This window comes from Heptranchias perlo, chromosome 6, assembly GCF_035084215.1.
Source record: "Heptranchias perlo isolate sHepPer1 chromosome 6, sHepPer1.hap1, whole genome shotgun sequence".
In the NCBI taxonomy this organism is placed as follows: Eukaryota; Metazoa; Chordata; class Chondrichthyes; order Hexanchiformes; family Hexanchidae; genus Heptranchias; species Heptranchias perlo.
Window position 1 is genome coordinate 15,414,845 of NC_090330.1, and position 23,006 is coordinate 15,437,850.

Genomic DNA, 23,006 nt, shown 5'->3' on the forward strand with positions numbered 1-23,006 from the left:
TCCCCGGTCTCCCTCTCTCTCCTTTCTTAAAAAGCGGAGTGACATGTGCAATTTTCCAATCTAGAGGGACAGTTCCTGAATCTAGAGAACTTCGAAAGATTATAGTTAGGGCATCCACAATGTACTCACCTACTTCCTTTAAAACCCTGGGATGGAAACCATCCGGTCCTGGGGATCTGTGGAACTGTTATACACTTAACATGTGAATTATGTTGAGTATTAACTCACCTGTGTAGTGAGTACTCTATGGGGTCTATTTGAACGGAAAGCAGGATCTCTGCGTGGGGAGGCCGGGATCTGTGCGTAGGGAGGCCGGGGTGAGTGGCAAGCTCACATGCCAGCACCAGTTGAGGTGAGGAGAGATTTTAGCTCCCAAGCCTCATATCCATAATGTTGATCAGACTCCCGCCCGAACCTGGTGGGAATCACTGCCTGGCTGGCTGGTGGGAGTGTGAACCTGGGCCACAGGAGGCCGCCGCCGGACCCAAAGGAACGGTCCCCGGAAGTCCTGGGCCTCTTTTTGTTTGGCAGGTTTGGCCTGGCGGCAAAGCCACGACTGCTCCCCCGCTCAGGCCTCAGGTACTTATTGCAGTCAGGCTGTGAAGAGATAATCGGAGCTCGATCTACATATTTAAAGAAAGACCCCATCGGCTTCAGGCAGAAGTCCTTGCTACTTGCAATTTAAAATTGAAGTTGGCCAGGTCGGGGCAGGAAGGCAGTGGGTCAATACCTCGTTCTATTTTAACTGCCCTCCGCCTGGGTGGGGGGGTGGGGGGCGGGGGTTAAAATTCCCATCTGTGAATCCAAAACATGCTACTTTTTTCAATAGCTAGAGTCAGCTGTAGCTGCTAACTAATCAATAGCCAGTGAAATTAAAAATTCTAGTTAAGTTTCTCAGCCACAGGTTCTTTTGTGGTGATAGAAACTAAAGGATTTTACGGTATAAATGCTTTTTTTTCCCCCAATAGTGCTTTAAAACTTCAAATCAAAATATTTACTAAGAATTGTTTCCAAGTTTGATGCAAATTAGCAGTACCTACATGTTATCCTGAGTTAGGACCTGAGGAACCCTTCTAAATAGAGTAGTTGATCATAAAGGTAATCATACATCATAATCAGAGGTTTAGCTAGTAAGTCTTCATTAACTCATGTGGACTATGAGCAACTGAAAATGGCAGCTCTCCCAGCAATTCATATGATAAATTCATTGTCCAGTCTAACTAAACCATGCAGGCTAGGCAGGTTTCAGGTTTGATCCCAAGTCTGTACTGGTATTAACTGATCTCCGCAAGGATGGCAGTAGGGGTGCTACAATTAGCCTCAGCATCCTTGAAGGAGTAAAAATGTAGGCAGGGTTCCCACTTCTGTGATCACAATCCAGCAAACTCTGCTGAAAAATGTGCTTATGTGGATGTGGACTGCCTAAGACTTTATTCCCACATTGTTAATTCTTCCTGTTTTGAAGCGTTTTAAGTCTCAGAGTTATTTGGTTGTATCTATGATGCAACTATGTCAATCTTCAGACTTCTGGCTTTAAGTTGGATAAAAACAACTTTGTAGCCAGATTTTAACCCGTTAAAACTCAGTCTTTTGCAAGTTGTACCCACCTCCAAAATAGATAGTGGGAGTCAGGAGGAAGAAACAGGCAAATAAATGATTACAACCTTTATATAAAACTCTACTCTAAGTGTTTATTTGTAGTATAGAGTTAACATTACAATAAAGCTGCTCCTGATGGTTGATTAGTTTTGTCACTGTAATATTGGAGCTTTTTCTGGATTGTGAGGTCTGCGTTTTATATTTAAAAGAGGACCTGCTTGGACCTGCTAGGTTAAATAATCACCAATCATCTGCATATCACTTAGCAATACAAAACATCGTGCCACATGGCATTAGTAATAAAGTAAAAATCTCCTTGTGCAAAGTGAGTGCAATATGTGCAAAATTTAGCAATGTTAATATTACAGAACACACTATTATAGAAACATAGAAAATAGGAGCAGGAGTAGGCCATTTGGCCCTTCAAGGCTGCTCTGCCATTCAATATGATCATGGCTGATCCTCTATCTCAATACCATATTCCTGCTCTCTCCCCATACCCCTTGATGCCTTTTGTGTCTAGAAATCTATCTATCTCCTTCTTAAATACATTCAGTGACCTGGCCTCCACAGCCTTCTGTGGTAGAGGATTCCATAGGTTCACCACCCTCTGAGTGAAGAAATTTCTCCTCGTCTCAGTCCTAAATGTCCTACCCCGTATCCTGAGACCGTGACCCCTCATTCTGGACCCGCCCCCCCCAGCCAGGGGGAACATCCTCCCTGCATCGAGTCTGTCTAGTCCTGTCAGAATTTTATATGTTTCAATGAAATCCCCTTTCATTCTTCTAAACTCGAGTGAATACAGGCCGAGTAGACCCAATCTCTCCTCATACGACAGTCCTGCCATCCCAGGAATCAGTCTGGTGAACCTTCGCTGCACTCCCTCTATGGCAAGTAAATCCTTTCTTAGGTAAGGAGACCAAAACTGCACAGAATACTCCAGGTGTGGTCTCACCAAGGCCCTGTATAACTGCAGTAAGACATCCTTGCTCCTGTACTCAAATCCTCTTGCAATTATGAAGAGTAAAACAGACTTTCATCTCAACAACAGGTCATCAAAATTAATTTCATCTGTGACTCTAAAAATCTATCTAATTGATTTCAACATGAATTTCCAGAAATGATGAGATAGAAATAATAGAAGAAAGACGGAAATGTTTTCAATGACAGTATATGTGTGTTTAGGATTGCATATCGTAGAAATCTGGTTAACAAAAAAGCTAGGTTACTCACATACATTGGGAAAAAAAATGCCCCCAATAAATGACATCTAGGAGCTATGTTAATTAGCACTACTTACATTGTGTGATCTATCATCTGAGCCTCTCTTATGTAACGACTGATGAAGGTATACTGGGTCTTACTGATTTTAACCAGTCCGCTACGGAATGAGTGTTCCTGCAAAAGCAAAGCACAGCATTGTGATTCAATTGCGCTATCAACACAACAAACAACACTTAGGTTGAAGGGGAATGAAGTAATACACATCTGAATAAACCAGGCTTTAGAAATAAGCTATCTAAGCAAACAAGGATCAAAATAGGTTTTCAAAAATTGTCTGAAAAAATAATTCTCACATACACATCTGTAAGTAAGTTTTTTGTTTAAAAGTTCACTTTCTTCAAATTGTTTATAACCATTGATTTCCACTACCAAGTACAGTCACAAATGTGGTAGATAGCCTACATAGCTGTCTCTGTAATGTGTTATCAGGGAAACCAGGTCAGCTAATAGGGTAGAAAAGTGTCTGTAGACAGGGAGCCATCTACCCTATCAATGTTTTCTTTAAAAAAATCATAATTGTATTACAAATTATTATTGATAGAATTACTATTGATCCTTTCCCTCAATACTACCACAGTATTAACAATTGTATCTTGGAAAAATATATAGGGAATTTTATTTAATAGTAAGATTACTCCTTGCGTAATCAACTACCCTGATGAGGAACCAAGAAAAAGCTTCTGTGAGGATAATATATGAACATACGAATTAAGTAGTCCATTCAGCCCCTCGAGCCTGCTCTGCCATTTGATAAGATCATGGCTGATCTGATTGTGACCTCAACCCTACTTTCCTGTCTGCCTACTATAACCTTTGACTCCCTTGTTAATCAGGAATCTATTTAACTCAGCCTTAAAAATATTCAATGACCCTGCCTCCATCGCTCTCTGGGAAAGGAAATTCCACAGACTCACGACCATCTGAGAGAAAAAAATTCTCCTCATCGCCGTCTTAAATGGGAGACCCCTTATTTTTAAACTGTGGCCCCTAGTTCTAGTCTCTCCCACAAGGGGAAACATCCTCTCAGCATCCACCCTTCAAGTCCCCTCAGGATCTTACATGTTTCATTAAGATCACCTCTCATTCTTCTAAACTCCAATGTATACAGGCCCAACTTGTCCAACCTTTCCTCATAAGATAACCCCCTCATCCCAGGAATCAGTCGAGTGAACCTTCTCTGAACCGCCTCTAAAGCAATTATGTCCTTTCTTAAATAAGGAGACCAAAACTGCATACAGTATTCTAGATGTGACCTGTACAACTGTAGGAAAACACCTCTACTTTTATATCCCATTCCCCTTGCAATAAATGACAACATTCCATTTGCCTTCCTAATCACTTGCTGCACCTGCATACTAACTTTTTGTGATTCATGTACTAGGACACCCAGATCCCTCTGTACCTCAGAGTTCTGCAATCTCTCTCCATTTAAATAATATACTGCTTTTCTATTCCTCCTGCCAAAGTGGACAAGTTCACATTTTCCCACATTATACTCCATCTGTCAAATTTTTGCCCACTCACTTAACCTATCTATATCCCTTTGCAGACTCCTTGGGTTCAATTTTAAACTTGCATTGGGGGTGCGAAAATTGCAGAAATGCAGAGCGGGTTCGGAAGCCGGCTCCAATCCGCCGACTTCCGAGTTCCCCACAGACGCACCTGTGCGCGCGCGCGTTTCCCAAATCCGGAAGTCCTGCCGGCAATTAAAGCTGGCGGGATGATAGTTAAAGAACCAAATGTACCTCATTGTGGTACTTAAGGCACTTTATTTGTGACATATTAGGTAATTAGAACGATTTTTAACTTACCTGGGTGGCTTTCCCATGGCTTCTGAGTGACGCCTGAACAAAATAAATTAAATAACAAACCACTGCACAAAGTTAAAACCCAAATTCAACCTACCTTTCCACCCTGCTCCAATGTCCGATGTCTCCTCTCCAATCTCACCCTCTTCCCCCCCACCATGTCTCCCCAGTCTCCCCCTCTTCAACCCCCGATATCCACCTCTTCCCCCGATAACCCCCTCTTCTCCCCCCGATGCCCCCCCGATCTTCCCCTCTCCTCCCCCCGATCTTCCTCTCTCCTTCCCCCCGATCTTCCTCTCTCCTCCCCCCCCAATCTTCCTCTCTCCTCCCCCCCCGATCTTCCTCTCTCCCCCCCCAATCTTCCTCTCTCCCCCCCCCCAATCTTCCTCTCTCCCCCCCCGATCTTCCTCTCTCCTCCCCCCCGATCTTCCTCTCTCCTCCCCCCCCGATCTTCCTGTCTCCTCCCCCCCGATCTTCCTCTCTCCTCCCCCCCGATCTTCCTGTCTCCTCCCCCCCGATCTTCCTCTCTCCTCCCCCCCCGATCTTCCTCTCTCCTCCCCCCCGATCTTCCTGTCTCCTCCCCCCCGATCTTCCTCTCTCCTCCCCCCCCGATCTTCCTCTCTCCCCCCCCCCGATCTTCCTGTCTCCTCCCCCCCGATCTTCCTCTCTCCTCCCCCCCGATCTTCCTGTCTCCTCCCCCCCGATCTTCCTCTCTCCTCCCCCCCGATCTTCCTGTCTCCTCCCCCCCGATCTTCCTGTCTCCTCCCCCCCGATCTTCCTGTCTCCTCCCCCCGATCTTCCTGTCTCCTCCCCCCGATCTTCCTGACTCCTCCCCCCCCGATCTTCCTCTCTCTTCCCCCCCCGATCTTCCTCTCTCCTCCTCCCCGATCTTCCTCTCTCCTCCTCCCCGATCTTCCTCTCTCCTCCCCCCCGACCTTCCTCTCCTCCCCCCCGACCTTCCTCTCTCCTCCCCCCCGACCTTCCTCTCTCCTCCCCCCCGATCTTCCTCTCTCTTCCCCTCCGATCTTCCTCTCTCTTCCCCCCGATCTTCCTCTCTCTTCCCCCCCCCGATCTTCCTCTCTCCTCCCCCCCCGATCTTCCTCTCTCCTCCCCCCGATCTTCCTCTCTCCTCCCCCCCCGATCTTCCTCTCTCCTCCCCCCCGATCTTCCTCTCTCCTTCCCCCCATCTTCCTCTCTCCTCCACCCTCCGTCGTCCTCTCTCCTCCCCCCCCAATCTTCCTCTCTCCTTCCCACCCCCCCAAAATCTACCGTTCCAAAGCCGGATGACATCTCGCTCGCTCTCTTTCTCTCCCCACCCCACTCGGTGTTGCAGCTCCAGTCGGCAGGCAGCCTGGGCGCAAAACCTGGAAAGAACTTTAATCACCATCAATTATGTTACGATCGTGTCAGAAATGGTATGTGTTTTTTAATTCGGTTTTGCCACGCGCACCTTCACCACCACCCCACCCCCCACCCCGCACCCTCCACCCACCGGCTGCCAACCTGCCACCATTTCAAAATTGAGCCCCTATGTCCTCTTCACAACTTACTTAAAGGATAAAGGGATAAAATTAAAGTAGAATGGATTTGAAAATCAGAATTATTGTATTACATGTTGTGTGCCATTAAACTAGATTTTAAAAAATTGAAAATGGCATATATAAAAATAAATGCAGCAATCCCATCATGATTTGTTTATATGATAGGCATTTGCAGCATTTGTTAGACTAGCTAGTCTACTTTTAAATCTACCTAAGTGCTAATATATAAATTATGTATAATTAGCATACTATGATGATATGGTTTCGGTGTAGCATAATAAATATACCCTCCAAATCTAAGTCTGTTTTCTAATCAGCCAACTTACATATGCAGGTCAGTCACAGGATATTAAGTCTAATTAGCATACATTTGTCATGTTATTCACTTTTAACAGAACAAATAAACTTAGATTTGATGGATTTTTTTTTTTTTTATTCGTTCACGGGATGTGGGCGTCGCTGGCGAGGCCAGCATTTATTGCCATCCCTAATTGCCCTTGAGAAGGTGGTGGTGAGCCGCCTTCTTGAACCGCTGCAGTCCGTGTGGTGACGGTTCTCCCACAGTGCTGTTAGGAAGGGAGTTCCAGGATTTTGACCCAGCGACAATGAAGGAACGATATATTTCCAAGTCGGGATGGTGTGTGACTTGGAGGGGAACGTGCAGGTGGTGTTGTTCCCATGCGCCTGCTGCCCTTGTCCTTCTAGGTGGTAGAGGTCGCGGGTTTGGGAGGTGCTGTCGAAGAAGCCTTGGCGAGTTGCTGCAGTGCATCCTGTGGATGGTGCACACTGCAGCCACAGTGCGCCGGTGGTGAAGGGAGTGAATGTTTAGGGTGGTGGATGGGGTGCCAATCAAGCGGGCTGCTTTATCTTGGATGGTGTCGAGCTTCTTGAGTGTTGTTGGAGCTGCACTCATCCAGGCAAGTGGAGAGTATTCCATCACACTCCTGACTTGTGCCTTGTAGATGGTGGAAAGGCTTTGGGGAGTCAGGAGGTGAGTCACTCGCCGCAGAATACCCAGCCTCTGACCTGCTCTCATAGCCACAGTATTTATATGGCTGGTCCAGTTAAGTTTTTGGTCAATGGTGACCCCCAGGATGTTGATGGTGGGGGATTCGGCGATGGTAATGCCGTTGAATGTCATGGGGAGGTGGTTAGACTCTCTCTTGTTGGAGATGGTCATTGCCTGGCACTTATCTGGCGCGAATGTTACTTGCCACTTATCAGCCCAAGCCTGGATGTTGTCCAGGTCTTGCTGCATGCGGGCTCGGACTGCTTCATTATCTGATGGGTTGCGAATGGAACTGAACACTGTGCAGTCATCAGCGAACATCCCCATTTCTGACCTTATGATGGAGGGAAGGTCATTGATGAAGCAGCTGAAGATGGTTGGGCCTAGGACACTGCCCTGAGGAACTCCTGCAGCAATGCCCTGGGGCTGAGATGCTTGGCCTCCAACAACCACTACCATCTTCCTTTGTGCTAGGTATGACTCCAGCCACTGGAGAGTTTTCCCCCTGATTCCCATTGACTTCAATTTTACTAGGGCTCCTTGGTGCCACACTCGGTCAAATGCTGCCTTCATGTCAAGGGCAGTCACTCTCACCTCACCTCTAGAATTCAGCTCTTTTGTCCATGTTTGGACCAAGGCTGTAATGAGGTCTGGAGCCGAGTGGTCCTGGCGGAACCCAAACTGAGCATCGGTGAGCAGGTTATTGGTGAGTAAGTGCCGCTTGATAGCACTGTCGACGACACCTTCCATCACTTTGCTGATGATTGAGAGTAGACTGATGGGGCGGTAATTGGCCGGATTGGATTTGTCCTGCTTTTTGTGGACAGGACATACCTGGGCAATTTTCCACATTGTCGGGTGGATGCCAGTGTTGTAGCTGTACTGGTACAGCTTGGCTAGAGGCGCAGCTAGTTCTGGAGCACTACAGCTGGGATGTTGTCGGGGCCCATAGCCTTTGCTGTATCCAGTGCACTCAGCCGTTTCTTGATATCACGTGGAGTGAATCGAATTGGCCGAAGACTGGCTTCCGTGATGGTGGGGATATCGGGAGGAGGCTGAGATGGATTATCCACTCGGCACTTCTGGCTGAAGATGATTGCAAACGCTTCAGCCTTGTCTTTTGCACTCACGTGCTGGACTCCGCCATCATTGAGAATGGGGATGTTTGCAGAGCCTCCTCCTCCCGTTAGTTGTTTAATTGTCCACCACCATTCACGACTGGATGTGGCAGGACTGCAGAGCTTTGATCTGATCCGTTGGTTGTGGAATCGCTTAACTCTGTCTATAGCATGTTGCTTCCGCTGTTTAGCATGCATGTAGTCCTGAGTTGTAGCTTCACCAGGTTGGCACCTCATTTTTAGGTACGCCTGGTGCTGCTCCTGGCATGCTCTTCTACACTCCTCATTGAACCAGGGTTGATCCCCTGGCTTGTTGGTAATGGTAGAGTGAGGAATATGCCGGGCCATGAGGTTACAGATTGTGCTGGAATACAATTCTGCTGCTGCTGGTGGCCCACAGCGCCTCATGGATGCCCAGTTTTGAGCTGCTAGATCTGTTCTGAATCTATCCCATTTAGCACGGTGGTAGTGCCACACAACACGTTGGATGGTGTCCTCAGTGCGAAGACGGGATTTCATCTCCACGAGGACTGTGCGGTGGTCACTCCTACCAATACTGTCATGGACAGATGCATTTGCGACAGGTCGATTGGCGAGGACGAGGTCAAGTAAGTTTTTCCCTCGTGTTGGTTCGCTCACCACCTGCCGCAGGCCCAGTCTAGCAGCTGTGTCCTTCAGGACTCGGCCAGCTCGGTCAGTAGTGGTGCTACCGAGCCACTCTTGGTGATGGACATTGAAGTCCCCCACCCAGAGTACATTTTGTGCCCTTGCTACCCTCAGTGCTTCCTCCAAGTGGTGCTCAACATGGAGGAGGACTGATTCATCAGCTGAGGGAGGGCAGTAGTTGGTAATCAGCAGGAGGTTTCCTTGCCCATGTTTGACCTGATGCCATGAGATTTCATGGGGTCCAGAGTGAATGTTGAGGACTCCCAGGGCCACTCCCTCCTGACTGTATATCACTGTACCGCCACCTCTGGTGGGTCTGTCCTGCCGGTGGGACAGGACATACCCAGGGATGGTGATGGAAGAGTCTGGGACGTTGGCTGAAAGATATGATTCTGTGAGTATGGCTATGTCAGGCTGTTGCTTGACTAGTCTGTGGGACAGCTCTCCCAATTTTGGCACAAGTCCCCAGATGTTGGTAAGGAGGACCTTGCAGGGTCGACTGGGCTTGGTGTTTTGCCGTTGTCGTGTCCGGTGCCTAGTGGTCCGATGCCGGGTGGTCCCTCCGGTTTTATTCTTATTATGACTTTTCGTAGCGAGATTTTACAACTGAGTGGCTTGCTAGGCCATTTCAGAGGGCAATTAAGAATCAACCACATTGCTGTGGGTCTGGAGTCACATATAGGCCAGACCGGGTAAGGGCGGCAGGCTTCCTTCCCTAAAGGACATTAGTGAACCAGATGGGTTTTTACGACAATCCAGTAGTTTCATGGCCATCATTACTGATACTAGTATTTTAATTCCAGATTTTTATTTTAATTAATTGAATTTAATTAATTAATTGAATTTATATTCGCCAGCTGCCGTGGCGGGATTTGAACTCATGACTCTGGATTTTAGTCCAGGCCTCTGGATTACTAGCCCAGTAACATAACCACTATGCTATTCCATCTTTTGAATTAATAACTATGTTGTCCCTCTGCTTTAATACCATCTGGCTGCAGCTTACTTCAGTTGTCGTCACATCTGAAGACAACAACAACTGAGATAAGCTGTAAGAGGGATGAAATGTTAGCCACAGAACTTCACTAGTGACATGTGCAGGTCATAAAATTAGGGGCGTAGTTTTATAATCCTATATATGACCCATCTTTGTATCTAGCAAGGCTCCACACTAACAGCAAAATCTCACAAAATTACTGAGTTTTACATTTTGTATTTTGCTTTTCACTTTCTTGCTGTTTTATTTCCCCTTTTCTGAAATAATTCTGCAACCAATGTCTTTTATATTGTCTTCGATGTCTCTCCTGAATAATAATTCCCATTTAAAAGGCTTTAAGAATTATCTTTAAAAATGTAAATCTGTTAATGAAAACAACTCTTTACACATTTGGCCTTCATTCTGACCCAATGCTTGAGATGAAGACATTTTGTTTTTAAAAAGTAATGTGATCTTAAAATTATAAAAATAATCCAGGGTTTAGGTCTGTACAGTTTGGTTTGTAAAATATTTTAAAGCAGCTCTTTAAAATGCACATAGTTTCAGATTACACGTGGCCCCTTATGATAGATTGACCTCAAAATTCCACTTTTCAAAAATTAATACGTCAAAACAGTATGAAATATAAAACAGTGGTTGCATTATGTGATGTATAGTGCCAATAACACTGCTGTGTATCAGGTGTTGGCTTCCTAAATTATGGGGTGCTGAGGCTTTCTCCTGCACACAGACATAAAATGGACACGTGTTGGAAAGAGAATTGTGAGAGAAGATGAGTGGCACCCCCAATGCTAAGGACATTAGACACCTTTATTGAGTGTACTAACAGACAGCATTAAAGAACCTTGTGCTGGCATGATATTTGTTGCTTGTTACTTGCTACATTTAGAGGGTGACAAAGTCAGGTTTGGCAACTGTACACAGAGCAATATAAAGGCATGAACCTGCCTGTGCATTTGGAAAAATGAACATTTGGCACAGTTCACTGGATTCTCCCTCTGTGATGGTGTACCAAATTTACAGTGAAGGACAATGAGGAAGCTTCACAAGTCATTTCTCTATTTAGATATTGCTACATGCTTGTATACTTGCCAATGAGGGAGGCAAAGATTTATTTTGTTTGAATTCTTGTCTCAATTTAGACAGGAAGTTGTTTCTCTATCTTTACTAAATTTCTGATCATTATATATTTAAGTTTTAACCGGCATGGCAGTCAATGCATTTACAGCACGGAATGAGCGTCTGCACACCACCGCCATAGTGGGCTCTTAAACGCCCATTTTATGCCTCTAAAACAGGTGCAGCACAATCCAATTTCTAGGCCATGGTGATTTGATTTGCACTACTGAAAATACAGTACAAAATGAAACAGAAGACAATATTCCTGAAATCTTTCCTACAAAGCAACAACGAAGTAAGATAAAAAGTGATTTATAGTTTTGCAGCAAGATAATGATCTCATTATAGTAAATTCGGCTCAGTAGAATTGAAACCAGTGGTGTCCTGGATAAAAGCACAGCCTTTTTTGCTCACAGCATCTGAAGTGTAAAGATAAGCACACACCTCCTCATGAGGGTTGGAATAAGCTTGGAAGATGTGAGATCAAAGCAGTCAGAGGTGTAGGTTATTAAAATTTTAGCTCGTATCTGAGATAGACTGCATAGTCAACTGAACCCATGATTTATTCTGTTCATTCCACAGGTGCTACACTGATCTAATTTTAAATCTTAGTGCAACAACATTTTTCTGGTGGAGCTGAATACATAGTTCATGTAACTATGATGTATGATCAAACCAAGTCTGTGTTATGATAAGAAAAGTTTCATTAGCTTAACGTTATCACAAAATATATCATCCATAAACACTGTAAATGACTCCAGAAGTTACATGCAATTTATCCAACAGCGTCCAATCCATTTTTCAGAAAAACTATTTCAGTTCGGAACGATGAAAGAAATTTACATATCGAAAGACAAAATCTGTTAGGAGGTTGTAACGTCAGGGTTTGAACATTTTCTATTCTTTTCACGATTCCAAGCACAAAATAAAGTCAGAATCTTGAGAAAGATTTTTAGGCCTTTTATCTCCTACCGTTTGTTTCAGGCCACGTCGTAGACTGTTATTTTTTATTTATACTTCCACAGCTCTGTGATCTATGGCCTTGATTGATGGGATAGAACTCCAGCAATTCTGATGTGTGTTGCTTTACTTTCTTAGAGAATTACGCAGGGCTGGGAGCGAGTGGGGGCATATTTTTGTGGAATAAAAATCGAGTGGATTCTATGAAGAGCGGGCAATCTGCTCCACCAGATTATTGCCCAATCAGTGAAGACAAAAATCTATTCCATGGCAACTGACTGTCTGCATTCAAATTGCATTATGAGCCACAAGAAATTAATTTAAGTGGCTTATAGAAGTCACATGAACTGCAAGATTAAATTTTATACTCACCCTCTTCCATCTATTATTCTTTTACTATGTATATTATTCTTAAAAAAAAGAGAAATGGTTCTGATTTGACCACTCGGCCCAGCTGTGCCAGCTCTTTGCTAGAGCAATCCTAAACTATTCCCGCTGCCCAGTTCTCTCCCCATAGCCCTGTATCTTCATCTGCTTCAAATATTTATTCATTTTTCTCTTAAAAAATGCAAGGGTCTTTGCTTCAAACACTCCCTGTGGCTCCAATAACCCTCAATGTAAAGACATTTCTCCAAACTCTCCTCACTCTCTCACTGACAATTTTAAATTGATGAACCTCCATCACTGACTCCCCAGCTAAAGAAAATAGTCTTTCCCTATGCACTCTATCAAAACCCTTCATAATTTAAAAAATCTCTATTAAATCTCCTCTTGAACTTCTATGCTCCAGCAGAAATAGGCATCAGCCTGATGAATCTCCTATTTGCCAAACCTCCTACTTTATTATCATCAGTAAATTTCAAGATTGTGTTCCTGTGCTCAAGTCCAAATCATCTACATATAGAACAAAACTAGACTTAGCACTGACCTCTGTGGTACCATTTCCAACCCTTCTCCACCCTGAGCAACATGATTTTACCGTCTTTGTTTATTGTCTTTCAAACAACTTTCTATCATTTCCTCAGACCATATGCCCAAGTTTTTCTAACAAGCCTCATGAGACACCTTATTCAACACCTTCCTAAAAATTCAAATACACATCTGCTACATTCCCTTTATACAATCAGTCGCTTCTTCAAAAAAAACTCTATTAAATTTGCTAAACACAACTTACCTTTAACAAATTCATATTGTCTGTCCTTGATTAATCCATGCATTTCTAAATACTCACTAATTTTATCTCAAATTGTGGATTCTGAAGTGTTTACCCGCAACAGACATTAGACAAATTAGTCTATAGTTAGACAATTTATTCTCCTCTCCATTCTTTGACAATGTTACATTGGCTACTCTTTCAGTCCAACAGCATAATTTTCATGTTTAAGGAAGATTTAAAATTATGGCCAGAGCTTCTGCAATCCCGTCTGATTCTTTCAACAGCTGTGCCAATTGCTTTTCCAAAGTTATCTCGAACAATTGTTCCATAACCCCCTCTAGTGCACTTATATTCTCATTTCCGTCATAATTTGTGGAAATTGATGCAAAATATTTTATATTTCCATCATTCCTTCATCCACCACAATTAGACTCCCTTCTTCATCCCTGTGTGGTCCTAGCCTCTCTTTAACTACTCTTTTTACTTTTTGTATGCTTACAAAAGTCCTTATTATTTCCCTTTATATTATCTGCTAGCCATTTTTCATATTCCCTTTTAGCCTTTCTAAGCTCCCTGTTACACTTCCTATATTCCTCATGCTTATCTTTAATATTGTTAGCCCTAACCTTATCATATGCCTCCCTTTTAAGTTTCACTTTAGTTTCAATTTCTCTATTTATCCATGTAACTCCATATTTTGATGCACTCTCTTTTTGTCTTACGGGAATATATTTATTTTCTACTCCATCTATCTCATTTTTGACAATTTCCCATGCTGATCCTTCAATCTGTTAACTAACTTTTCTGTCTGCATACCTGACAAAGTCTCAAGTGAGTTATAGTCAGAGTTAATGAATTTTTAAAAAATCAGATGTTTGTTTACAATTCCATTTATAATACTTATGCATGAGTTTTGTTTTAAAAAAAAGCTTTGAAGGGGATTTTGTTCAGGTTGGGAAGTTGATTTGTATTGTCCATTGAAGGTATTGCTTCATTTTAATATGAAGTGTGGTTTCCCCCAGCTTTTGTCAATTCTATTCTTCAATATATTGGGCTCAATATTAGGAGGGAGGCGGGTTGGCAGCAGGGGTTCGACTGGGCGCGTGGGTAACGCACCCAGTGAATTCGGGGTGCTCCGCACGCGATCGCAGCCTAATTGAAGGCACTTACCTTGGCTTCCGGGTTCCGCGCTGGAAAGCTGCGCAGCGGGCGGACTGCGCACCCGCATCATAGGCTGTCAGCTGGAGGAGCTCTATTTAAAGGGGCAGTCCTCCACTGACTGATGTTGCAGAAAAGAGGCAAAATTACAGCATGGAGCAGCCCAACGGGAAGGCTGCTCCCAGGTTTAATGATGCTTCACTCCAGGTCCTACTGGATGGGGTGAGGAAGAGGGGGAGGACAGAGATCTTCTCCCCGCAGATGGGAGGAAGTGGCCTGCTTCTGCCACCAAGAAGGCCTGGCTCGAGGTGGCAGAGGAGGTCACCAGCACCACCAACATATCACGCATCTGCATACAGTGCAGGAGGCGCTTTAATGACCTAAGTAGGTCAGCCGAAGTGAGTACACTTACTCATTCCCCTACACTCCGTCTCCCACATCACCGCCCCCACCCCACATCTCCTTCTGCACTGCCAACACTACTCTATCACATCACTCCTCACACCCACTCAAACCTCATCCTCATCTTACCTGCACTTACTCACCTCGCCAGTACTCATCCCACCACTACCACTCGACCCAATCCTCATGCAATCTCATGGCTCCGTCTCATACTCACCCTCTCATGCATCTCTTTCACGGTCAGACTCACCCAACCTGCCACTACCTGTGCTGCAGCCACAGGGCATGCATCTCATATGTGTAGTAGGAAGCTTAAGGCAAACGTGTCGTGAGCATGAAGGGGATGCACAAGGGTGTTTGAGGGTTTGTCATGGTTTTTACTTATATTTGATTTCTGATCAACTCACATTACATATTATATTATCACCACTACTGCCACGTCTTTGCAAATCTTGTCTGGTTTGTGCAATAATGCCCTTTCCTGAGGATCACCATGAAGACCCACACCTGATGCCACCCATTGTGTCACTGCAGAGTGGGTGTAGGTGTATTTGCAGGGCTCTTTTGTGCAGACGACTGAGAGACGTCGGCGATGTCCCCGGTGGCACCCTGGAAGGATGCGGAGGAGAAATTGTTGAGGGCAGTGGTGACTTTGACAGCGACAGGTAAGAAGATGGTGCTCGAGCCAGCCGGGAGCAGCTCGGCATGAAGAAGGCTGTAGATGTCCACGACTACATATCGAGTGACTCCGAGCCTCCGTGTGCACTGCTGCTCAGAGAGGTCCAGGAAGTTGAGCCTCGGTCTGTAGACCCTGTGGCAAGGGTAGTGCCTTCTGCGACGCATCTCTCTCTGCAGTTGCCCTCCCTCCTGCTGTGCAGGTGGATGTGTCACATGTGGGGCTCCATGTGTCAGAGGTGGACGGCGTGGCCGGCGAGGCTGGTGATGCTGTTCGTCCTCCGAGAAGGTCATGACTGCAGCTATGGCGGCCCCCATCAGGAAGATGTACGTTTGAGGGGGTCCGCAAGGTAGGTAAATGTGTCTGCACACCAGGGGTAAGGTTCCAAGTTGGTGAATTTTATCGTTAGGAGGAGGGTGGTGGAGGCCAAACTTTGTCCAAAGTGACAGAGTGGCCTCCTACAATGAGTGAGGGTCTCCCCCCCACCACCTTTCAAAATGGACCTTTGCAGCTGCCACAGGCTGGTGGCTGCAACACGTCCATTTCAACTTGGAGTGTTTCCCCCAGTAGGGGAAACACACTCAGTTGAGATGAAAATCCCATCCCTCCTAAAATATCCTACAAATCTGGTCTGCTAACGACCTGAACTATGTAATTAACTGCCTTAAGTGGAATCCCGCCAGCTTTAATTGCCAGCAGGAGTCCCGCATGCGGGGGCTGCGCGCGCATCTAAGCGCATCACTGGGGAACCCGGAAGTGGGCGGGTTGGAGCCGGGCTCTGGACCCGCCCCGGGAATCCCCGATTTTCGGAGCCACCCCCCCCACCCCCGCCTCGAACCCACCGGCACTGACGTCCAAAAATCGAGCCCATTTTGTTCCTTACCCAAGAGGGCTGACAAGACAACCTGCTATTGGCCTCTACTGTGGGAAAAGGTGTGTCACATGGTAGTGAGAGGCAGGACACTCTTTTGTGTTTTGCATGCAATGATTGGTTGTAGAGTTCTATCCACAGCTACCCACATGATACCACTTTTATTATAAATTTCAAACCAGCTCTTGAAGTATATCTAGCCACTTCCCCACAGAGAAGGGGAGAACTAGGTGAATAAGCTATGTTGCCTCTCCTGCAGCCAAATCAGGAAACACTGACACAGACCTGGAAGAAGAGTGCTGCTTGCCTTCTCAGCCAGAGGATGGTGCAGGAAAGGTTGAAGAAAACAAAGTTAATGACACCAAAGAATTGAAGTATGCACAAGGGCCATTTTCTGGGGAACTACTTTGGTAGGAATCTCAACTGATGGCAAGAATTCACCATGTGGAGAATTGATAAACGCAGTCCAAACATCCCATGGTGCAAAGAACTAGCAACTGGACCTGTTGCACAGATAAATCCCCAATTATGAGAAAATACAAAGGATTATAAACTAAAAAAATAGACTGCTGTATTTGGTATATAATTCTCAAAAGATACTTATGATGACATTTACACTATTATAATAAGTGAATAACAAACTGCAACAACAAGAACTTGCGCCTATAGCGCCTTTAACGTAAGAAAATTTCCCACGGCGCTTCACAGGATAGTAATCAGATAAATATTGACACCGAGCCAAAGAAGGAGATATCATGAAGGGTGATTAAAAGCTTGGTCAAAGAGGTAGGCTTTAGGGATGGTCTTAAAGGAAGAGAGAGGTGTAGAGGAGGAAAGGTTTAGGGAGGGAATTCCAGAGGGCCTAGATGGCGGAAGGCATGGCCGCCAATGGTGGGTCAACTGGAGTAGGAGATGGGTAAGAGGCTGGAGTTGAAGGAACGCAGAATTCTTGGAGGGTTGTAGGGCTGATGGAGCTTACAGAGATAGAGATGTAGAGAGCAGTGAGGCCATGGAGGAATTTTAAATTTGAGGCGTTGGTGGACCGAGAGCTGATGTAGGTCAGTGGATACAGGAGTGATAGGTAAATGGGACTTGGTGCAGGTTAGGATACAGGCAGCAGAGTTTCGGGTGAGTTCAAGTTTATGGAGAGTGGAAGATGGGAGACCGGCTAAGACAGCATTGGAATAGTCGGGTCTGAAGGTAATAAAAACATGAATGAGGGTTTCAGCATCACATGGGCTGAGGCAAGGTCGGAGACAGGTGATGTATTGGCGGTAAAAGTAGGTGGTCTTTGTAATAGAGAGGACATGGAGTTGGAAGCTCAGCTCAGAGTCAAGTATTATGCCGAGGTTGCAAACAATTTGGTTCAGTCTGAGACAGTGGCCAGGGAAGGGGATGGAGTTAGTAGCGAGGGGATGGAGTTTTTGGCGAGGGCCGAAGACAATGGTCTTCCCAATGTTTAATTGATTTATTTCATGTTTAATCAAAAGTAACCTAAACTACATATATAGAATTGAACTAATACTTATACCTTGTAAAAATTGACTGGTATGAACTTATGGAGGAATAAAACAATTTTTTTAATTGTGCCATCCTACTCACCTTTCTATTATTATATTTCAAAACTGTATAAAATTTATCTGCTGCCACGGCACTGTGTGGAGTTGCAATGACCACACCAGGTAGATAACAATCATTTTCTGCTTCTGCATCACTACGAACCAAAATAACATCTCCCACCTGCAAATACAGTGTAGGTTTATTGTATAACATCCAATTAACCTTAGAGAATAGATCTTAATGTGGATAGACATAGGGTGATGTATATAGGAAAAGGTAACAGTAAACATGTATGCGACATGCAAAGATCCTTTTTAATTATATACCCGTGAGAACTTTGGGACTGGGCTAACCCCAATCCCACCCGAATATATCAAGTGCCTTCCTGTAAACAGCAATACTATTAAAATTTCAGGAGGGTTTTATGACCAATCCAAACTAGTTTTTAAAGCAAAATAAGTTAACAAAAGTAAGTAAATTAACAAAATCAATAAGATGAAAGGATTCAAATTTAAGTTAGGCCAGTACAACTACAGGTTTAAGCAAAGCTCAATCCCATTGGGATTCAACTAGTGCTTCCCTTTATAGGAGTAACACCACTAAAATTCCAGGGAGGGGTGGTCCATTCAAAGTGGTTTTCAAACAAAATAAACAACAAAATCAATATCGTGAAAAAGTCTCCACTGGCAGAGACTGGAAAAGAAAGGATTTGGGAGTGATCATTGCTCAAACTCTAGAAACAGAAGTCTGTGCCATGCCGTCATGAATAAGGCAAGTTAAATACTGGGGTGTACCTGGAGGACTATTAGACAGAGCAAGATACTAACATTGTACAGATTAAATGTGAAGACAATTCTAGGGTATGCTAACAACAACAACTTACATTTATATAGCCCCGTTTAATGTGGAAAAACATTCCAAGGCATTTAATAGAGGTGTAAGGAATAAATAGTTTTGGTCACCCTACTGTAAAAAAGCATATAGATGCTTTAGAAGGAGTTCAGAGAAGAGTGAACAGGATGAGTCCAGGCCTTAGAGAACTAAGTTATGAAGAAAGGTTCAAGTAACTAAACATATTTTCATTGGAGAAAAGAAAACTGGGAGGAGACATGATGCAGTAAACAAACATCACAAATATGCATATGACAAACAGACGCTGAGCCATTTTTAGGTATGTAAGCATGATTAGTATTTTGGACAATGAGTATTCAAGTATAAATTTACAAGCTTCAAACAAGGCTAGAGATTAAAAGAAACTTCCCCCCCGCAGGATAGTGGATATGTGGAACATACTCCCAGAGAAGGAATCTGATTCAGAATCAATTGGTACCTGGAAAAAGAAGCTGAATTGATATCTGTTGTGAAGCAGGATTGAGGATTATGGCAATATTAAGCAACACTGCTTGATTTTTTTTTCAAAGGAGGTTTTGATGGAGTAAATAAGGAGAAACTGTTTCAACTAGCAGGAAGGTCGGTAACCAGAGGACACTGATTTAAGATAATTGGCAAAGGAACCAGAGGGGAGATGAGGAGAATTTTTTTTTTACACAGTGAGTTATGATCTTGAGCGCACAGCCTGAAAGGGTGCTGGAAGCAGATTCAATAGTAACTTTCAAAAGGGAATTAGATATATACTTGAAAAGGAAAAATTTGCAGGGCTATAGGGTAAGAGTGGGACTAATTGGATAACTCTTTTGAAGAACCAGCACAGGCACAATGGCCTCCTTCTGTGCTGTATGATTCCATGATTCTAGGTCATGCGAGGAAATGAGTGCTTCATAAATCAGATCAACAGATTGAGTGGGAGGGAAGTCTATGATAAAATAATCATACACGAACTCTGGATGGAGCTGACTTGATATGCTGAATGGCCCATTCTAACTTGAGTTTCCTCATGTTTCTTATGAGACAGAAAATGAACAAATCTCAAGGCATTTACAGCCATCCCACGTGTTAAAGGCACTATGTAAATGCAAGATGTTGTGGTTGAAAACTGTCTTAGGAGGCTCCCCTTTTCTTGAGAGATAGTGACTGGATTGTGCCACCTGCCAGGAATTGATCTGCAAACAACCACCACCATAGGGATGGCATTGCCAGTAGCCATCAACATCACCAGAGCCCTGAATCTTTATGTCTCAGGCTCATTTCAAGCTGCCACAGAGGATATCAGCAACATCAGTCAATTTGCAGTTTTTAGATGTATCAAACAGGTGGAAATGTCATCATTGTATCCATGGGGAATGTGCAGCAGAATCAGAGGACACTGCTTTTTTGGCATATGGCAGGATTCCCCAAAGTCCAGAGCATCATTGACTATGTCTATGGGATCCGACACACACTTCCTTCAGCAGCACTTCTACAAAAGCCTCATTAAACCATGGATCTCTGCTAGCCTGTTAATCCTTGCTTCTAAATGCCTAAAAACATCTATCTCTAAAAATTTCTACTCCAAAATGCCCTCCCATTTAAACTGCTGCTGCAGGCCTTTAAATCCCAGCAGCAGCACCAGATATCCCACCCCGCCAAACAGCAAGCTTACAATGACAGGTGTTGTTCATGCCAGGAACTCGCTAGGAATATATAAGTCTGACCCTGGAATTTCACCCACAAGCATTGTAAGATAAAAGATAAAAAGAAAAAATGTTTACACCCAACAGTTTGAAACTACTTATTAGTAAAATCTCTACCTTGGTAGCTTCTTTTACTTACTTTCAATGGGGGACAAGGTGCAGCTCCTCCAACCTGGATTAAAAACCTAGTTGGTGTAATCTGAGTGTCTCCTTTATTGAAATCAATTATGACTTTTCTGACACCAACACACTTAGTCACAATTCCTGAGAACAGCAGAGATAAAATAAAGAAAACTTGAGGTATAATTCCCGTGTATCATAAACAATATGCAACAGGGTATCATTGGGTAGATTCGCAATGTAACTGGAAGGGGAAAATAACGGGCCAAAATTTGCTGTCAAAATAACGGTGAGGCTAATGGCGTTCGCCGTTATTTATGTGTAAATGGTACATCAACTTCTGACGAGGAGCAGATGCGCCGTTAAATGCGAATATCCAAAAGTTGCTGTCCGAATTGTGCCGCTCCGCCGTTAGCATCGCGAGAACGGCATTTCGTTGTCCACCTCACCACTGACATGCATTGAATATCATGAAGCTTCTGTATTTACACAGTAGATACGAACTAAATCTGCCGTAGATATTTAGGGCTAGTAATTAGTAGCATAAGTACTCTTTTAACGATGTGATAAGTGTTAATTACTGCCAATCAACCTCTCTGGCACTGAAAATCAACTATTACAAGTGTGGAGTCTCATTCCTCCAGGTTTTGAAATTTTTGGGGAGATTTAAAAAATGTCAAATTTTAAATTTTACATTTTTTTCTTACTTTTCCTTTCTGTCTCTTTTTCTCTCTCGCTTAAACCAAACTTTCCTTCCCTCTCTTTATTTCTCTTTCTGTACCTGATTTGACGTTGAATTCACCCTCCTTCTCAGTCCTTCCGCTGTTTATTTCTCAATCCTTAAATCTCATTGGTTAAGAAGATACCCTGTTGGTTCCCCTCCCTGCGCTGCTATCAGCTCGCACTTTCAACAACTTTGTGGGAAAAAGTGTTTTGAGCTGAATGGTGCAGAGGCAAGTCTAACTAAAGGCAGACACTGTTAGATGCCTTGCTAAAGATAAATTTGACCCGATAATTTTAATTGTTAATGTTCACCCAAGTAAACACCATGGGAGAAAAATTGGATAAGGCCTATTTTCGGGAGTGGGTAGCATGATCCGCAATTAACCCGCACCGGACGGCCCCTGCGCAGGCAGGACAAGACTTTCGTCCGCCTGAGGACTTACCTGCAAGCAGCATTGGAAATCAGCATCGATACGAGGATTCAATGCAATTCGCACTTTCACCAGCAAGGGGAGCTCCAATCTCTTAAAGGCAGGATGTCTCTTAAAATCTCTTAAAGGTAGCCGGTACCAGCTATGTGCTAAAAATAACAGTCTGCTGTCTGTACGGAGTCTGAATGGAGATCAGACATCGCACATATAAAACACTGATGCAGGTCCCATCCCTATGTTTGCAACTGATGAGTTATGTTAAAACAATGAATAAAGGTTGTGCACTACTAAATCCCACATCCTCCAATCTGCATGCCAGACCTCACTAATCTGTCGATCTGAGTTTGTACCAGGCCTGTGAGAGTGTGTGCACCAAGGTTCTCTGCTGATGGACTAGAGGCCTTGGTGCAAGAGGTGGACAGAAGGAGGGACATCCTATATCCACAGGGGCGGGGGAGGAAGGGGAGAGCAAGAGGCCCTCCAGGGCAGTGGGGGGCAGCAGGGAACAAAGTCAATGCCAGGCGCATAGCACCATAAAAACGGATGCAGTGCAGGAAGAGGTTCAATGCTTTGACACGAGTGGTCAAGATGAGTGAGGTCACCTGTCAAGTGGAATCTCCTACCAACTGCACCACTAGCCGCATCCACTGCTCCACGCAATACAACCCCCATCACCCACATACCAACAAACTCTTTCCATCGGTACTCAACTCTTCCAATCAGATGTTTCCTCTCACCCGCTCACATTACCACTGTTGCAAGCCGCCCACCCACAACTCACAGGCCACACACACTGGCAGCTACTCAACCATGACAGGCACATCATCCAGACACACGTCCCGCTTTCTTGCAGGAGAAGGTGGCGCATATCAGGAGGCAGCAAGTGGCAGTAGCACTTAGCACCTTGAGCCTGTTCCACCATTCAATGAGATCATAGACCTGTGACCTAATCCATATACCCGCCATAGCTCCATATCCCTTAATACCCTTGGTTCGCAAAAATCTATCAATCTCAGATTTAGAATTCACAATTGAGCTAGCATCAGCTGCCATTTGCAGGACAGCGTTTTCTAACTTCACCCCTGCACATCCTGGCTCTAAATGTTAGGCTATGTCCCATAGTCCTAGTATTCAAGTATAGGAGACCTCCAAAAACAGTTACAAATATATCGGCAGCCAGAAGCAGTAATCCAGCAACTAACCTGTAAATCCTCATGGTCCCTTTAAATAGCGCTGGT

At 44.4% G+C, this 23,006-nt stretch overlaps 1 protein-coding gene across 1 annotated transcript in view; it reads right to left on the minus strand.

Moving 5' to 3' along the window:
* Window positions 1–23,006, minus strand: part of LOC137322767 (von Willebrand factor A domain-containing protein 3B-like) — a 207,923-nt gene that overhangs the window by 83,850 nt on the left and 101,067 nt on the right. Inside the window, exons 23-25 of the mRNA XM_067985798.1 lie at window positions 20,634–20,758; window positions 17,967–18,104; window positions 2,900–2,997 (exon numbers count right to left, since the gene is read on the minus strand). Coding sequence (XP_067841899.1) covers window positions 2,900–2,997; window positions 17,967–18,104; window positions 20,634–20,758 — 361 coding nt within the window. The remainder of the gene's footprint in view (window positions 1–2,899; window positions 2,998–17,966; window positions 18,105–20,633; window positions 20,759–23,006) is intronic.